Source organism: Acanthopagrus latus, chromosome 4 (assembly GCF_904848185.1).
Source record: "Acanthopagrus latus isolate v.2019 chromosome 4, fAcaLat1.1, whole genome shotgun sequence".
Lineage (NCBI taxonomy): Eukaryota > Metazoa > Chordata > Actinopteri > Spariformes > Sparidae > Acanthopagrus > Acanthopagrus latus.
Genome location: NC_051042.1, coordinates 19,889,549 through 19,904,275, shown reverse-complemented (window position 1 = coordinate 19,904,275; position 14,727 = coordinate 19,889,549). Strand labels below are relative to the sequence as shown.

The 14,727-nt window shown below is 41.6% G+C and overlaps 1 protein-coding gene across 27 annotated transcripts in view; it reads right to left on the bottom strand.

Annotated features, from left to right (window-relative positions):
• plekha7b (pleckstrin homology domain containing, family A member 7b) overlaps positions 1 to 14,727 on the bottom strand; it is a 75,710-nt gene that overhangs the window by 18,769 nt on the left and 42,214 nt on the right. For 25 of the 27 annotated variants that reach the window (XM_037095521.1, XM_037095518.1, XM_037095546.1 and 22 more), the window contains 8 exons: positions 12,949 to 13,060; positions 10,975 to 11,079; positions 10,183 to 10,255; positions 9,632 to 9,732; positions 5,481 to 5,659; positions 3,581 to 4,009; positions 2,845 to 3,385; positions 372 to 455 (listed from right to left, as the gene is read on the bottom strand). In XM_037095521.1, the coding sequence (XP_036951416.1) occupies positions 372 to 455; positions 2,845 to 3,385; positions 3,581 to 4,009; positions 5,481 to 5,659; positions 9,632 to 9,732; positions 10,183 to 10,255; positions 10,975 to 11,079; positions 12,949 to 13,060 (1,624 nt within the window). Of the gene's footprint in view, positions 1 to 371; positions 456 to 2,844; positions 3,386 to 3,580; positions 4,010 to 5,480; positions 5,660 to 6,125; positions 6,269 to 7,283; positions 7,463 to 9,631; positions 9,733 to 10,182; positions 10,256 to 10,974; positions 11,080 to 12,948; positions 13,061 to 14,727 lie in introns of those variants that run through there. The other 2 variants (XM_037095545.1, XM_037095544.1) reach the window with 2 other exon arrangements.

The window sequence follows — 14,727 nt, the reverse complement described above, 5'->3', positions numbered from 1 at the left end:
ATTTAAAGTAATGCATTACAAATGGAATGACATGTGAATTTGATATGTAATCAAAATACATAAAGTCAATGTTTTAGGGAAATTAATATTTTTTTAAGTGGAAAACTATATTTTGAATATATGACAGCTACATTTGTTACGACCGCATTCCAAAAGTAGTTGGGACGCTGTGGAAAACATAAATAAAATCAGGAGGCAATCACAGACTGTGTTTATCGAAAAGTATTACATACATTTTCTTTGTACTGTTTTCAATTAAGTACACGTCAAAAAAATGTTTAATTAATGTTTTACACAGCATCACAGCTGTTTTGGAATCTGGGTTTCAATAAAATCGAGTGAAGTCTTGAATGTAATAAAGAGCTTCATACCGTTTTGCCGTGCAAGCTGGGCGCGCTGACGGTGTGTGTGATGTAGCCCATGGCTGGCATGGACCTTCTCTCTATTTGGGAAGTCTGTGGAGAAACAAAATTCATCAACTTGTTATTACAGATCTAATAGAGTCAAATCAAACAGAATGTCTAATTCACTAAGTAATCTTCAATAGAGCGTTGAAAGGGAGGGATGGACCACTCTATCACACTGAATCAAAGTTAAACCATTGCCTCCAAGTCTGCAAACAAACTTGACGACACAGCAGATTTATTTTTTCATCCGTGCCTTTCTCCCTTTCATCACTCCTACTCTTTTTCGAAACAAGGTGTTGCCCTGAGTTTTTACACGCTACAGGGCCTGGGAAATTTGACGTTTTTGCTTAACACACAGAATTAGCGAAAAAACGGGCCCACTACTGAACCTTAAAAGGACACAAACAACAAGAGATTTAATTAACTACACATAAATTATACTAAACCTGCTTTCTTAAAATAACATTTGTTTGCTACCAGCAAGAGAAGCACTGTAAGCCATTCCCTTTGAGATTCCCAGGCCACTATTTTTTTGCTGTATAATAGGTTTTTTATTTAAATGCGAGATCAGAAGAAAGAGACCGCTGCTGATGTTTGAGATAGAGTAGCGATGTTTATAGGGTGCTGAGGAGCCCTGGGCAAATTGGATTAGCTGCTAATAAAATATACTTCTTAATGATATTCCACAGAGGTATACAGAGCGCTATTACTGAAGCGCACTCCAGCCAGAGAGCACCATCAACCTCAAAGATGCTGGGCGCACCAAAACTTAAGTTCATTACAGACTAAATTTAGTTCCCATAAACATCGCTCCCTCCTGCACAGTCACTGTGGCTCCCTTTGTTAAAATTTATCTTCTTTCTAAAGGGCTCTCCATAATTGTGCGTCATTCTATTTTATGGTTATAATTAGTGTCCTGACACTCGGGTGAATGAGGGAGGAAACAGAGCATCTGCAACACTTTGTTTACTTGTGCGAGGCCAACGGGTCGGTCGTGAGGCTTGTGTGTGTTGGCGAATGTGGTGACGGTTTGGAGGGAGATCTTTTCACATGTGGAGGGTGTGGTAGGCAGACGGCGCAGGGTGTGGATGACAGGACGGCCCCTCGTTCCGTCTCCTGCGGCGGTGGCGGTGCTGTCTGACGGTTTGGGGAACGGCGGAGCAGCCAAACTTTCACTCGCACATGCTCACACCACCTGTGGAGTGGGGCCTGGGTGTGGACTGTGTGAATCAGCGAGCGATTCACATGAGCATCAAAGTTCGGAGCCTTCTCATGCTCCTCCTGCTAATCTTCCCATGGTGTCCTTGTGAGCTCACACAACATCCCACAAGTCAATAGATACCTCTCTATCCAGAGTTACCGTGAGAATGAGACTGTTGTCATTTGGCTTTCTGCATGCGAATCATCATATTTCAATTGAGTCCCATGCCAATGACAAGCTGCTGACAGTAACTTTGGGGTGAGACTAACCTCCATCTGTCATCCACAGTCATTTATCCTGCACACACAGCACATGTTGGGCAAAGGGACTCCATCTTTCGGGGTAGATGACACACTTCAACTGGTCTTACTACGAGTGTAACAGCAGCCTAATGCCACACTGGGAGGGAGCCTACTGCTACCCCTCCCCAATCACCATTACTCTTTGCCTGTTTGAAAACATCAAGGAGACACTGATCTGCAAAGTATGAGCTTAATGAATCAATTATTTTGCCTACTGAGTGTAAGAAACTAGTGAACTCCCAGGAGCAGAAGTGACATCACTTTTGTCCAACCAACAGTCTACAACTAAAAGATATTTTATTCATGCTACAGCCAATTCTCATATTAAGGGATCTAGAACCAGAGAATGATTACAAATGCTTTTAAATATTTATCAACATAATCAGTGATTAAAGAATAAATTCACCCAGAAATTAAAATCCAGTCATTATCTACTCAACCCTATGCATCTAGAAAGTCAGTGAAGTGGGTGGGGGGACTTGTTTTACACCTAATTTACACCCTTAGCCACCTGTGAAGCTTGCAAACCTTCCTCACCCTGGAGCTTAGCAGCTACAGTGAAGATTTCAGCTCTAATTCAATAACAATCAATCCGTCAATCTGGGATCTGAGGGTTTCTGTAGACTTGGAATACACCAGATAAGTTTTATAGGGCTCTTTTTTGTCAGTAGTTCCCATTTACTTCAATTGTTCAGAAGAATGCTGCAACGTTTTTTTCTACTGTAAAGGTCCAGAAATTATGTGTGGCCTTTGAAACTTCCCCCGATTTTACAACAACCAGATATTAATAAAACTTTTTTTAATGATTTTAGTTTAAATTTATGTTACACGTTTACACTGCTATAATAAATATACTACAGCGACCATGTTCACCTTAAATAAAAAAACGAATATGTCAGCGGGAACAGCAGTGCTTCATGAGTGTGTATCCTACCTGAGAGAGCTGGGCACAAATATGGCCGGGGGAGCTGGATCTTGTGCTGTCCCCGGTTAGGACTTCATCCAGGGGCCTGACTGTGCGTCTGTCTGATGGAGTGTGTGGCCGGCGTGGGGACAGGGGCTTGAAGGAGGAGGGGACTGATGGTGGGACTTCACATGGGGACGGAGGGACTGAGATGGAGCGCGGCATCTCTACAGTAACTCTGAAAGATGAAGAGTCTGTGAAGTTGGGCCCGGTGTAGATGGGGGCGGTGGGGCTGCCGTGACGGAACTGCTGCCGCTGCTGCCACTCGTACAGCTGCCACACCATTCCCTCCTTGGTGGCCATACGTTCATCAGTGGACATGCGGAAGTGGCTGAGGCGGTCGTGGGCGTACTTGTAGTCACTGGGCAGGTTGCATGTTGCTGGAGGGGAGTTGCTGCCAGACGGGAGACGGGGAGACTTTGGCAGCGACTGATAGGTGGCATCGGCTGCGCTGGCTTTGGGCTTTAGGGGAGGAGTCCGCCGAGGGAGGTTATACTCAGCCGAGGGAGTGCTGAGAGAGAAAAACACAGAGGTATTTCAAGGAATTTCATATCATCTGTTCACAATGAGAATTATTTCTCTATTTTCTATCAGCCTTCTAGCCACTAGAAGGCAGCATTTACTCAAGTTTTTTTTTTACTATCTATCTTCCTTCTACTATCTGCAGTCTGGTCAATTCAAACTGACTGTATAAAGTCAAACTGACCTCTTCGATGGGTCACCTTTATGAACTTTGACCCACTGCTCCACCTGAGCCAGCGTGTTCTTCCTCTGCACATGTTTCTCAGGGTCCGGCCGCGACCCAAATCCCCTCTGATACACAAGATTGCCGTTCTGTTCCGGTGCCAGAGTCACTTGGATGACAGTTTGCTGTCCATTCTTGTGGACGGCACCATCGACAGAATCTGGAGACAGTCTCTCTGCTCTCTCCTCCGTGGCCGACTGGCTGGGCCTCGCTTGGATCTCCAATCCGTACCTCACCTCATCTCCATGACCCAGTTGAACGCTTTTATCCGGAGGGTCATCTCTGTCTGTCCTGCAAAGGCTTTCTGGCTGAGGTGAGCTCTGGTTGATGTGGACATGGTTGGTCTGCGGGACCGCCTGCTGCACAGCCTTCTTTGGCTTCTCCACCTCTCTGTGAAAAAAGAGACAGGATGATTAAATGTATCAGCAAAAGTTATTCTGCCTGTGAACGACTGAAACAAATTGCTTTGTAGAGTATGCACTGAAGTGTTAAAGTGCTTCATTTTTTCAACCATTACACACAGCTACACTCTTCTAGTTATTCAGACGTCGTCTAATTCCACTCTTCACTGTATATTATGATGAAGTGCAGCACTGTTCTTTAAACAAGGGATTACACAGAATTAAGCAGTGGATAAAAAAAAAGCAATGGACTTTCAAATTAACCTTTTGTGACCTTAAAGGTAATTTGCCTTTGCTGAGTTTCTCCTGGAAAAGATCAGAGACCAAAGGGAGTAATTCAATAACCTTGCTTTGAGAATCATTCAAACCACGTCAGTGTCGTTTTAAAACTTAATTTTATAAAAACTGCTTTTAATTCAAGTATTTACTTGCTTAGGTTATTATTCATGTGTGTGTATATATATATATATATATATATATATATATATATATATATATATATATATATATATATATGCATGCAAGTTCTCAATGTTATCATCATTATTATGATTATTATAATTAATATTACATAGTCTCATGCTAAATGGCAAGTACTTACATTACACAAGAGTGGATAATAAAGTGATATTTATTATTTCTTCATTAGTGCAAAGCATTTAATATAAACTATAATAAACTAAGATTACCATGTGGAATGCAGAGTGCTTTCCAAAATACAAAAATGAGGAGTACTGACTCACATCGGCCTCTAGGTGGCACTACTGCACAGACCATTCAAATCATGCAGCACATTTGACAAATCTCACTTGTCTTAATGCAGTTTGTGATGCATTCAGCACAGAAACAAGAGTCACAGACTGTATTGCAGATACACAGCCATGAATATCTTAAAAGATTCCACATTCAAATCTGCTTTGTGCAATGTGACAAGTGTTATAAAAACTCATTCTGCAGTAGAAAATCTCTTAAACCTCATCTATAACAGACCCAGGTGCACTTTACACACACACGCACACACAACACACACACACACACACACACACACACACACACACAGAGAGAAAGAGAGAGAGAGAGAGAGAGAGAGAGAGAGAGAAAGAGAGAGAGAGAGAGAGAGAGAGAGAGAGAGAAACTGCAGACATCTCAGTGCCCCAGAACATACGGACAGGGTTGGACCTGCTGTGAAAAACTGCTCATGCGGATAAACTACCTACCAGGTAAAAAATAAAAAGAGTGAATTTCAGTTATGAAACTTCGACTGTGATTAACAGACATTATGGACTAGTCAACTGATGACTACAGAGTACTATTTGGTTGAATACTGTGACCCAGGTTGACTTTATGATAACTTCTCAGGACATGTCCAGTTCACAGAGACCTTTATGAAAGGGGAGATGTTAGTACTAGAAAATCAACCAATGGGAGAGGTGAATCCTACTCTGTAGAGCAAGGCCAACCTCTTAATGGTGTGACTCTGCTGCATCAGCGCAGCCTGGTTCATGGCCCGGATCCAACCATTCATGTCCTCCTGTGTGTCCGCACTGAAGAAATATGTCCGCATCCCGCAGTGTTCTGCCTGTGAGCCAATCACAGAGTTCTTATTGTAAATGTAGGAGCGCATTCCTGTATGGCTCGCCTATCAAAGAGAGAAAGGGAGAGAGAGAGAGAGAGAGAGAGAGAGAGAGAGAGAGAGAGAGAGAGAGGATGGATATGAGAACTTCTTACAGAGGACAGGAAAAATGTGTCAGGGAGGCTGATGAGTGGAAAACTTTGCTTTCATGTTTACTGAGACTGACAGCCGTCACCTCAGTGAGGACAAAGTTTGCAGCAATACTGCAAAAAAAAGAAGAACAGGGTGGGAGCAAAGTGCTGCAGCGGAAACAATGTGAATACTTACCAAAAAAAAGAAAAACATTTCACAGGTTATATTTTCCAACTGCTTTTTAAGAAAAGCTTATGCAAAAAAATATAAAATCCCTGTAGCACACAAATTAAAAGGCAACAGCAGCAAACAACCATAGAGTAGCAATGAAAAGGCATATTATGGGCATCTGTTACTACTTAAGTCAGGATAAACACACACAAAACACACATTTTCTTACCTTCTGTTACTTCTATGCGGTGGTTATAGATCAGTCCTTTGCACACTCTCATAGCTAATGAGTATTTCATTTCCTATTGTTTCTTCCCAAATATACATTTCTTCTTCCTTCACAGTCATATACAGAATGGTCTCAGTTTAAATCTGCAAAACACGTTGACCTTATTGACTATATATGCAATAAAAGTGTGCAAATGATTAGTAAGTAATGTTTTTTTGTTAATGTACCTGGTCTCATCTGATTGGTCAGCTCATACATGCCTGAGCCAGCACCACTAACGTCAACAGAGAAGCTGTGCTAGATCAATTCGTAGGTGTCAAATTAGCCACCAGGCATAAACAATGGTGACATAGTGTGACGTCACTGAGTCATGGACTACTGAAGAAGCATTTCAGGGGCAGTGTTTTCTGTGGGAGAAAGGAGCCTCTGTTGGTGCAGATGTTCACTTTTTAACTTTTTAACTAACTACATGCACAAGAACCTTTATAAAACACTGAAGGGAAACACACAATGAAAAAAAAGCTTAATAGTTCTCCTTTAATATGTGTACCAAAATGATTTTATCTTTACATGAGAATATGTGTGAAGCCACACACTGCTGTAAACCAAGTTAACAGCTTGTATTGTGGTTTCTATTGTTCAAGTATTGTAAGTACAGCAGGGGCAAATTGCTGATGACAACAAACACAAAGAAATGTTATGAAATCAGAGAAGAGTATGGGAAACCGTGTCATCCCTCTACTCAGATCATAATGAGGATGTGATAAGTGATATGGGGCCTGACAAGACAAATACCAGAGCCACTGAGCATATACATTTGTGAGATTGATCAAATGAGTAACCGTTGTGCCCTGACACTGTCCAATGATTGGAAAATATAAGAAGAATGATGAGTCCCACACTGAATGTGCAATTTCTGTTTCATTTAAAATCCAATTTACTGGAGGTTCAAAAAAGTTCACAGTGAAGTTGTTTACTAAACCTCATGGCACCCCAGTGATTCTGGCATTGTCTACAGATGACTGGAGTCATGCCTGTACACGATGAGGCTTCGATGCACATCTAGAAAAATGTGCATCCAGCAGATACTAGCAAGATATGAAACAAAATGAGCTGAGTATGGCGGTCCACTGATGAGGCTCAAGTGAAATCAAATACCTATTCATGCAAGACAGGAAGCCTGTGTGATTCAGGATGGCCGCCCCGCAGAGAACAGTACTCACTCCGCCCGCGCACACACACCGGGTCACAATGGGAGGCAATTGACCAACAGGGAATGAGAGAAACACAGTGAAATGAGCCAAAATAAGTGAACAGAAAACAGGAAGTTACAGCAGATCAGTGCTGACTCAATAAGAGAGGACAGAAATGGATCCAGCTGTGGTCGTGTGGCAGTCATCACAGAAGCAAGAATGAGAGCATCAAAAGTATTTTCGATTCCTCACAATCAGTCACACAATCACGGCCTCACGACACAGTATGAATATCTCAGATAAGCAATGTACCAACTTACGCAACATATTTTCTTGCATTTCCATTCAAGTGCTTATTGAATTGCTTTAAAGAATAACTCAAGTGTCACCATCTCTAGTCCGTAGTCGTAGTAACTGTGGTCTGCGATTCATTGTCTCTCAGTGTAGAACAACATCATGCGCCGGCTGAGCTGTTGTCAAGCTTACTTAGCAGTAACAGAAATTTTCCAAAGCACCTCAGATACGCCTAATGAATCTCCTGCTCTTTAATGCATGATGGCTCAGGGAGAGCCGAGGGGAATAGAGATCTCTTAAATACGGGGAGGTACAGCAGAGCCCTGGCTCATTTCCTCTAACCTCTCACACACACACACTCCCCTGCAAGTGGTGGGAGGAGACAGTGAATAGGCTGAATGTATAATTAATATCCCCCACAGCGCAATTATCAAACAAATCCGTTGTATGTAATATGATCTTAAAAAAAGATACGTACCACACAAGAACACGCAGTCACGCTCACACACACAGAATACAAGAACAAAAGCCAAAGTACAAAGGAGCTGAACGGATTGCAGCGGAATGCCCTGAAGCTGCAGTGGTGCATCAAACATTCAGGCACTGTTGTTCTTTGCAACAAGCTCCGTGTTTCCACAAAGGAGGAGCTGGATAATGTTAACACTCCTGCTGTAACCAAAAGACATGAATCCCTTTGCTGTCCTCTGGCAGAATTCACAGAGGAAAGAGCGAAAATGCCTTTTTGCCGCATGCAAGTTCTGTCGCACTTCCGGATAAGAATGACACTACTATCAAAATATGGGCTGGCTCTATTAGGTGCAGTATTACACCCGAGTTATGTGCCATTCATATTTCAGTATCAGAACAAAGCTTTTACACTGTGGACACTGTACTGAAGACTGCCCTGCTGCAGCCTCTCCGGCACAATGGTGGGGCTACTGAAACACAGCAACTGCTCACAATAAGTGAATGAAATCAGAGCAGGCACAAGTCTGCTTCACCTGAATAACAAATATGCACACATCATTGACTCTGTTGCACCAGAATACAGGTACCAGGTTGTGCTGCAGCCATCCTGTAACATCCACTACAGGGTTTGTGTTAGGGCTGCACAATATTGAAAAAAAAGTGACCATGTGATATTTTGTTCAAACAACCGAAGCATGTCCTGCTTTGGTTGATTAATCGACCAAGAAGGCTCAATGAATGTTTGCTGTGCATGCAAACCTGCATGTCACTCACAGGCAACCGGCTCCCATGTATCCAAGGACCCAATCAGAATAAATGATCTCATATCAGACAGACCACTTTTATAGATAAAATAAATATAAAATCCTTAAGTCTAAAACATCAAGTTCATTTGTTTAATGAAAAACTTCCTAAGGACACCAAATTATCATTGGTTCAATTTATCTAAAAATAGTTTTAATTCCTCCATTCTCCAACAAAGAAAATATGAAATTGAGATTTTAAATTAGCCAGACTTAAAGTTAAGGTTCTGCTGAATCAAATGATTTATGGCACTTGATGCTGACTGCTACAACAGGGGAGGAAGAACAAAATACACACAGGAGAAAATAAAAAAGAAAAGAAAAAAAAATATATATATATATATAAAGGAGGAATAAGGAAATCAGGAAAAATATCATCAAACATTAAGTAAAACAATGCTGACCTGATTCCAGCTTTTTGATGCTTGACTGTTTTTAATGCTCTGTGCTAGAGAAACATGTTGGCTGACACTCACGTACTGAAGTGCAGTGCGCAGCCTAACAGTGAATCACAGACGGTGTTCAAAGAAAAAAAAAACATGAAGGAGAAATCAAAATGCAACGGAGGCAGCAGGGAACCCCAACCAGCCTTCCTGTGTTACAGGGACCACAGTGGGGGTACCCAGCATGTGAGGATTGCTATCAAATGGTGATGTAGCAAAACTATAAATGAACACGCTTCACTGGCTATACACACATAGACATGACAGCTCCTTGTAGATCTGATTCAGTGCCACTTCAGTGTTACCTTGAACGCGTATTTGCGGTTTATGTGGTCATCAGGCTCGACTGGTGCAATGACATAACTGGGCAGAGGGATGCTGCCGAGCACCGACTCCTCTCGGCTGTCTGTGAAAACAAACAGGTACTGTTACGGTTACCTCCAAAACAACAAACTCTAACTCTGCCAAGATCTTTAACGATGTTTACGAGGGACTGCAGATTTATGAACAGCAGGAAAATTAGCGAGGCATAATTCATGGGTGACTCTTGTCTGGGAGAGGCCATGTGGCAGCGCGTGGCACGAGGCGGCATGTGGCTTATCTATTATTCAGTGTGATTAATGCAGCAGAGGAGGTAGATACTACAGCAAACATGGGCAAAGATTACCTCCCATAATAAGACACTCAAATGAATAAGCAGGGAGAAGAAGGTGGAAGAGAAAGCTGGCAAGAGTGTGAGATAGATATGCCAAATGTCTAATTGTAGGCTGTCATTGATCAAGGAATGTATCAATAAAAGTTTGCATGTCTGATTTCATAATTAAACTCTGACCAAGTGCACTTTTCAGAGACTCACCTTTGTAGTAAAACAAGCAGTAGTCTGATAAAACAAACCACTTCCTTTTCCAAAGTCGCATTCCAGAGCTGTCCTGGAGGTGAAGGGGGAAAAAACACAACACACGGAGTATTGAGAAATCCTCCTCGCAGGGACACATTTTAATTAAAAAGCGTAGTTTGGGAACATAGCACTCGTGTGTGTGTGTGTGTGTGTGTGTGTGTGTGTGTGTGTGTGTGTGTGTGTGTGTGTGTGTGTGTGTGTGTGTGTGTGTGTGTGTGTGTGTGCGTGTGCATGTCATTAGAACAATAAGTGCATTTCATTTAATCTCTTTCTTCGCAGGACTTGGCACAAAGCTGCAGCCTCATTTAACTCAGTTTTGTAGTTCTCAAACTCTGGGTTTGGTCTGTGACTTTTTGTCTTGTACTTTTTAGGATTATGAGCTCTCGTGAGACACTCAGGTCCAGATTAAACTGGTTTAATAGAGGCAGTGTGAGCACTCGTTTTGTAAATGTTAGAGTTCATAGAACACAATGTTCTTCACAAAATGATATTGTTACAAAGAATAAGAAAGACAAAGACCAGATTCGGGGAAGGAGAGAACCTCATTGAACCATTAACTGCTCACAACAATGATGTAAATGTTTATCCAACGCCTGCTCCACTCCAGACAGATGGACCATCTCACTTTCTGCAAGGACGGTAAACTTAATGTGACTACCGAGACTGGTCTGAACACGTGCGTGACTGTTTCACATGTGCTCCCAGATACATCACAGGTGGGCTCTTTTTTTTTTTAACTTTCAGACTCACCTGTTTGTAGAGCCAGCCTCTCACCACCACTGGGATGTTGAGGTTTCTTTTAATAGCATGATCCCTCTTGCCAAAACTGTGTACTTTCCCTGTACCTCTGGAGCCCTGCAGAAAGCAAAGGAAAACCGGACGAGTTCATTACGTGGAAGCTTTGCTGAGGAGAGTTGTGAGCCAATTTACTGTGCTTACCTGAGGTAACAGAGTGATTAATAGGGAGTAGTAGAGTGTACACCAGTGGGTCTCAAACTGAGGGCTTGAGAATTATTATTTTTTGGCCCCTGAGGGGGGGCATGACAGAAAAAGTTTGAGAACCACTGATTACTTACTTGGAAAGAAGAGAGAAACATTCTTTTGAAATAATAAATTGTCCTTCTTTCCTGGAACTTCCTTCATTGAACACCCACGAGGAAGAGAGGAAATACCAGCTGTCTATTCCTGTCGATGTGTGTATACATTTATAATCTGCCATATTTTCAGACAAGGTCATTCGAGGCTACATATTCTCTGTCAGGTGTGAGGGCACTTCAGTGGTGTGTGTGTCAACTTGCTGAAGGAGAGGAAAGTGCAAAAACGCAGCTAGTTCTGGTATATCGACACTGTCAAACATGAGAATTGAAACTGTTTCAAGTATTTAAAGTCCATATGAATTTTGACAATTTTCCTTTTTAAACACTAAAAGGTGAGTTGAGCAGTCACAAAATATAAGGGTTGCAATGATTAATCGATTAATCGTTTCAATGATCAAAGGAAAATTAGTTGCCAGTTATTAATCATTTAAGTCATTTTTTGAGCAAAAATGTCAAATATGTATTAGTTTAAGCTTTAATGTGTCTTTAATATGAAGATTTGGTGCTTTTCTTTTTGTGGGGGTTTTGGACAATTGGTTGGACAAATGAAGACATCATATAAGGCTGCAGGAAAATTTGAAAAGGATTTTTTGACATTTTACAGACTAAACTAATAACTGAATTTTTGTGAAAATAATCATCATATTCATCAATGATAAAAATAGCTGCAGCCCTACAAAACCACACCTCACCACAAGTGCATTTCTTTACACCATCTGTTGATCTACCCATCATTTACCCTAATCATTTGATTAATCACTTCAAAAGCTCTACACGTGTGTAGTGACGTCTTCAATTCTGCTTGATTTGTTTGATCAACAGTTCACAACCCAAAGATATTTAGTGTGTATAAGACAAAGAAAAGCAGCACAAGTCACATCCCAAGTACTTGAGACAGCTAATGTTTGGCATTATAAATAACTAATCAATTATCACAATTGTTGCTCGGCAATTAGATGCATTTTTACATCTACGAACAGGCTGTTCTAGTAGTTTAAAAAATTAAAATGGATAGTTGTTTCGAACATTGAGTTGCACTGAAATGTACTCCAGTATTAGGACATGTTGTTTTTGCAACTGTGAAAGTAAAGGAGGGACTGTGTGAAAAGTTCGACAGTGTTTTAGTTGCTCCCAGAGGTATCATTAACACTTTCAGCCTTCTCTGTGAATGTATTACCGTCCTGTGCTTCTGTGGCGTCTCCCACATTCACCGACAAAACATGTTTGCTGCAAAAATGTCCATGATCGCTGTGGAAACAACGGCGAGCCTAACACAACACGGCTCCCCTGCTCAGTCCTACGGGATGTGCGTTTGAAAAATGAATAAATTACTTCTCGTTGAAGCCATTAATCAGAATGAGATAATGTCCTCTGGAGTTTATTAAAGCAATTAATCAACATGAGCATTGACAGTTATCAGGAGCGCTCCTAAAGCAATTCTCCTCCCTCAGAAGAAATGTTTGGTCAATTATGTCAACAAGAAAACATGAAAACACATTAAGGATTAATTATCTCTTCAGGTGTTGTTTTATATTTCTTTTTATGCTAAGTCGCTTAGCAAAACTAACTAACACATGCTCGACATGAACTTTTGACGTCTCGACCAAAGAGAAACACTGACGCTCACCTTTGACCCTGGGGTGACCTCCACTGCCACTGAGGTCACAGCCTTGGATGACTCTGTGACCATGCTGGGGGATCTCTGATTGGCCGCCGACTTGGACATACGGGCTTCTATCCTACAGTTGAGAAGAAGGATATGAGAAGGATGAGAGGCGCTGGACTGTGGTATTCCTTCTCTCCTCTGACAAACTGAAGACACGGTGGGAAATGGAGCGTGGCCCTGTGCTGAGCTTTCACAGATAAAGGATATGACTATTTCCTGACACCGCCACGCGACCTGTCACAGCCAATGGCTTCGCAGTGGATGTGTTAATAGAGGAAGCTTCGTGTTCCAAACACTCCAGTGACACTAGGTCGGACACACACCCCGGGGCACACATGTTGTACACGCCCGGATAACAAAACAAAACAATAAAGAACCAAAGACTCGTCTTGAAGCTATAAACACGGATAAAACACAAGCTTCTTTTGATATTTACAAAGAAAAGCAGTGGCTGTTTCCCCCTGATCTGGGGCTTCAAAGTCAGCAACACTGTTGGTATAATTATCAGAAAATCTCAATCTGCTGGGGGTTCTTAAGCTCTGCAATGCCGCTAAGTCCAACAATGAGTGAAACGTAGTATTTTGAGGATTATTTATTACCTGTGTGCACAAAGATCTTCAGTGCTTTACATCCCTGCTGTGTCATTACCATACTGACCTCAATTCATGAATAAATAATTGTTGCGCTTGTTAGTGTGGTTAATTTAGCTGTGATTGATAGTGTTTGAATATTTGGCTGTTGTTTGTAACTGTAGCTGTTTTAGTTAAAGGAGGGGGAAATATTATGTTTTTTTGTTTTTTTTCTCCTTTAAAAAAATAGAGGAACTCCTAAAGGTTAATGGAATGAGGTGGATCTAACCTTCAGCACAGGATGACATAGAGGCAGGATACAAACGGGACAATCTCTCCTGACATTGAGGTTAATTACTGCGATATAACCTTCAACACCAACGCAGACGAAGATGGCAGTGTACTAGGATAATAATACAAATTTCAATATAAAAAGACAGAAAAGTGAAATGTTTTCCATAAATTACATCAAGCCTTTTCAGAGTGTTGCATCATAGAATTCCTCAGAGAGAACTTGGTGAACCAGAGGATCTGGTGTTCCTCATCTGAAATATAGAAGAATGTGACAAAAAAAGGCAGCTCAGCGGTTAGGCTATAGTTACAGTGACAACTACTGACAAACCTCCTGAGGCGTGAAGTCTCTGTATATGCCCCAACATTATGGCTGCTTTGAGTAGAATGGGCGTAGACTCAATTAAATGGTCAGGGATGCACTTTTGAATATGACGCTGAGTCCACGAGAAATTCAGGTTTGTAAGTGGCCATATTGGGTGTCCAGCCGTATCTTTTCTGTAGTTTTCACGGCCACAAGGAGATCCATCATAGGTTATGGGAAAACTGGAGACAGCGAGGGTCAATTTGATTAAACAAGGTCACAGAAATATTCCCTGCTCCTGAAATATTCAGAGTTTAAGGCAGAGCTGATTGAGTGATAAAAAGTAAGATTGTTCATCCAAAAATCCTCCAGACCCTCCGTTACATCTCATTTTAAAGGTGCTCCACTGGGTTAAATCTGGCGGCTGTGCAGACCACTAGATAAAAATAAAAAGTTAATGCCATGGTTACATAGAGCATTTTCCTGCTGTAAGAAGCGCTATTAAAATGAGGAAGCTTGGACTAAGACGAGATGCAACTGGTCAGCAACGATGTTATCGACGGCCATATGCTCTGT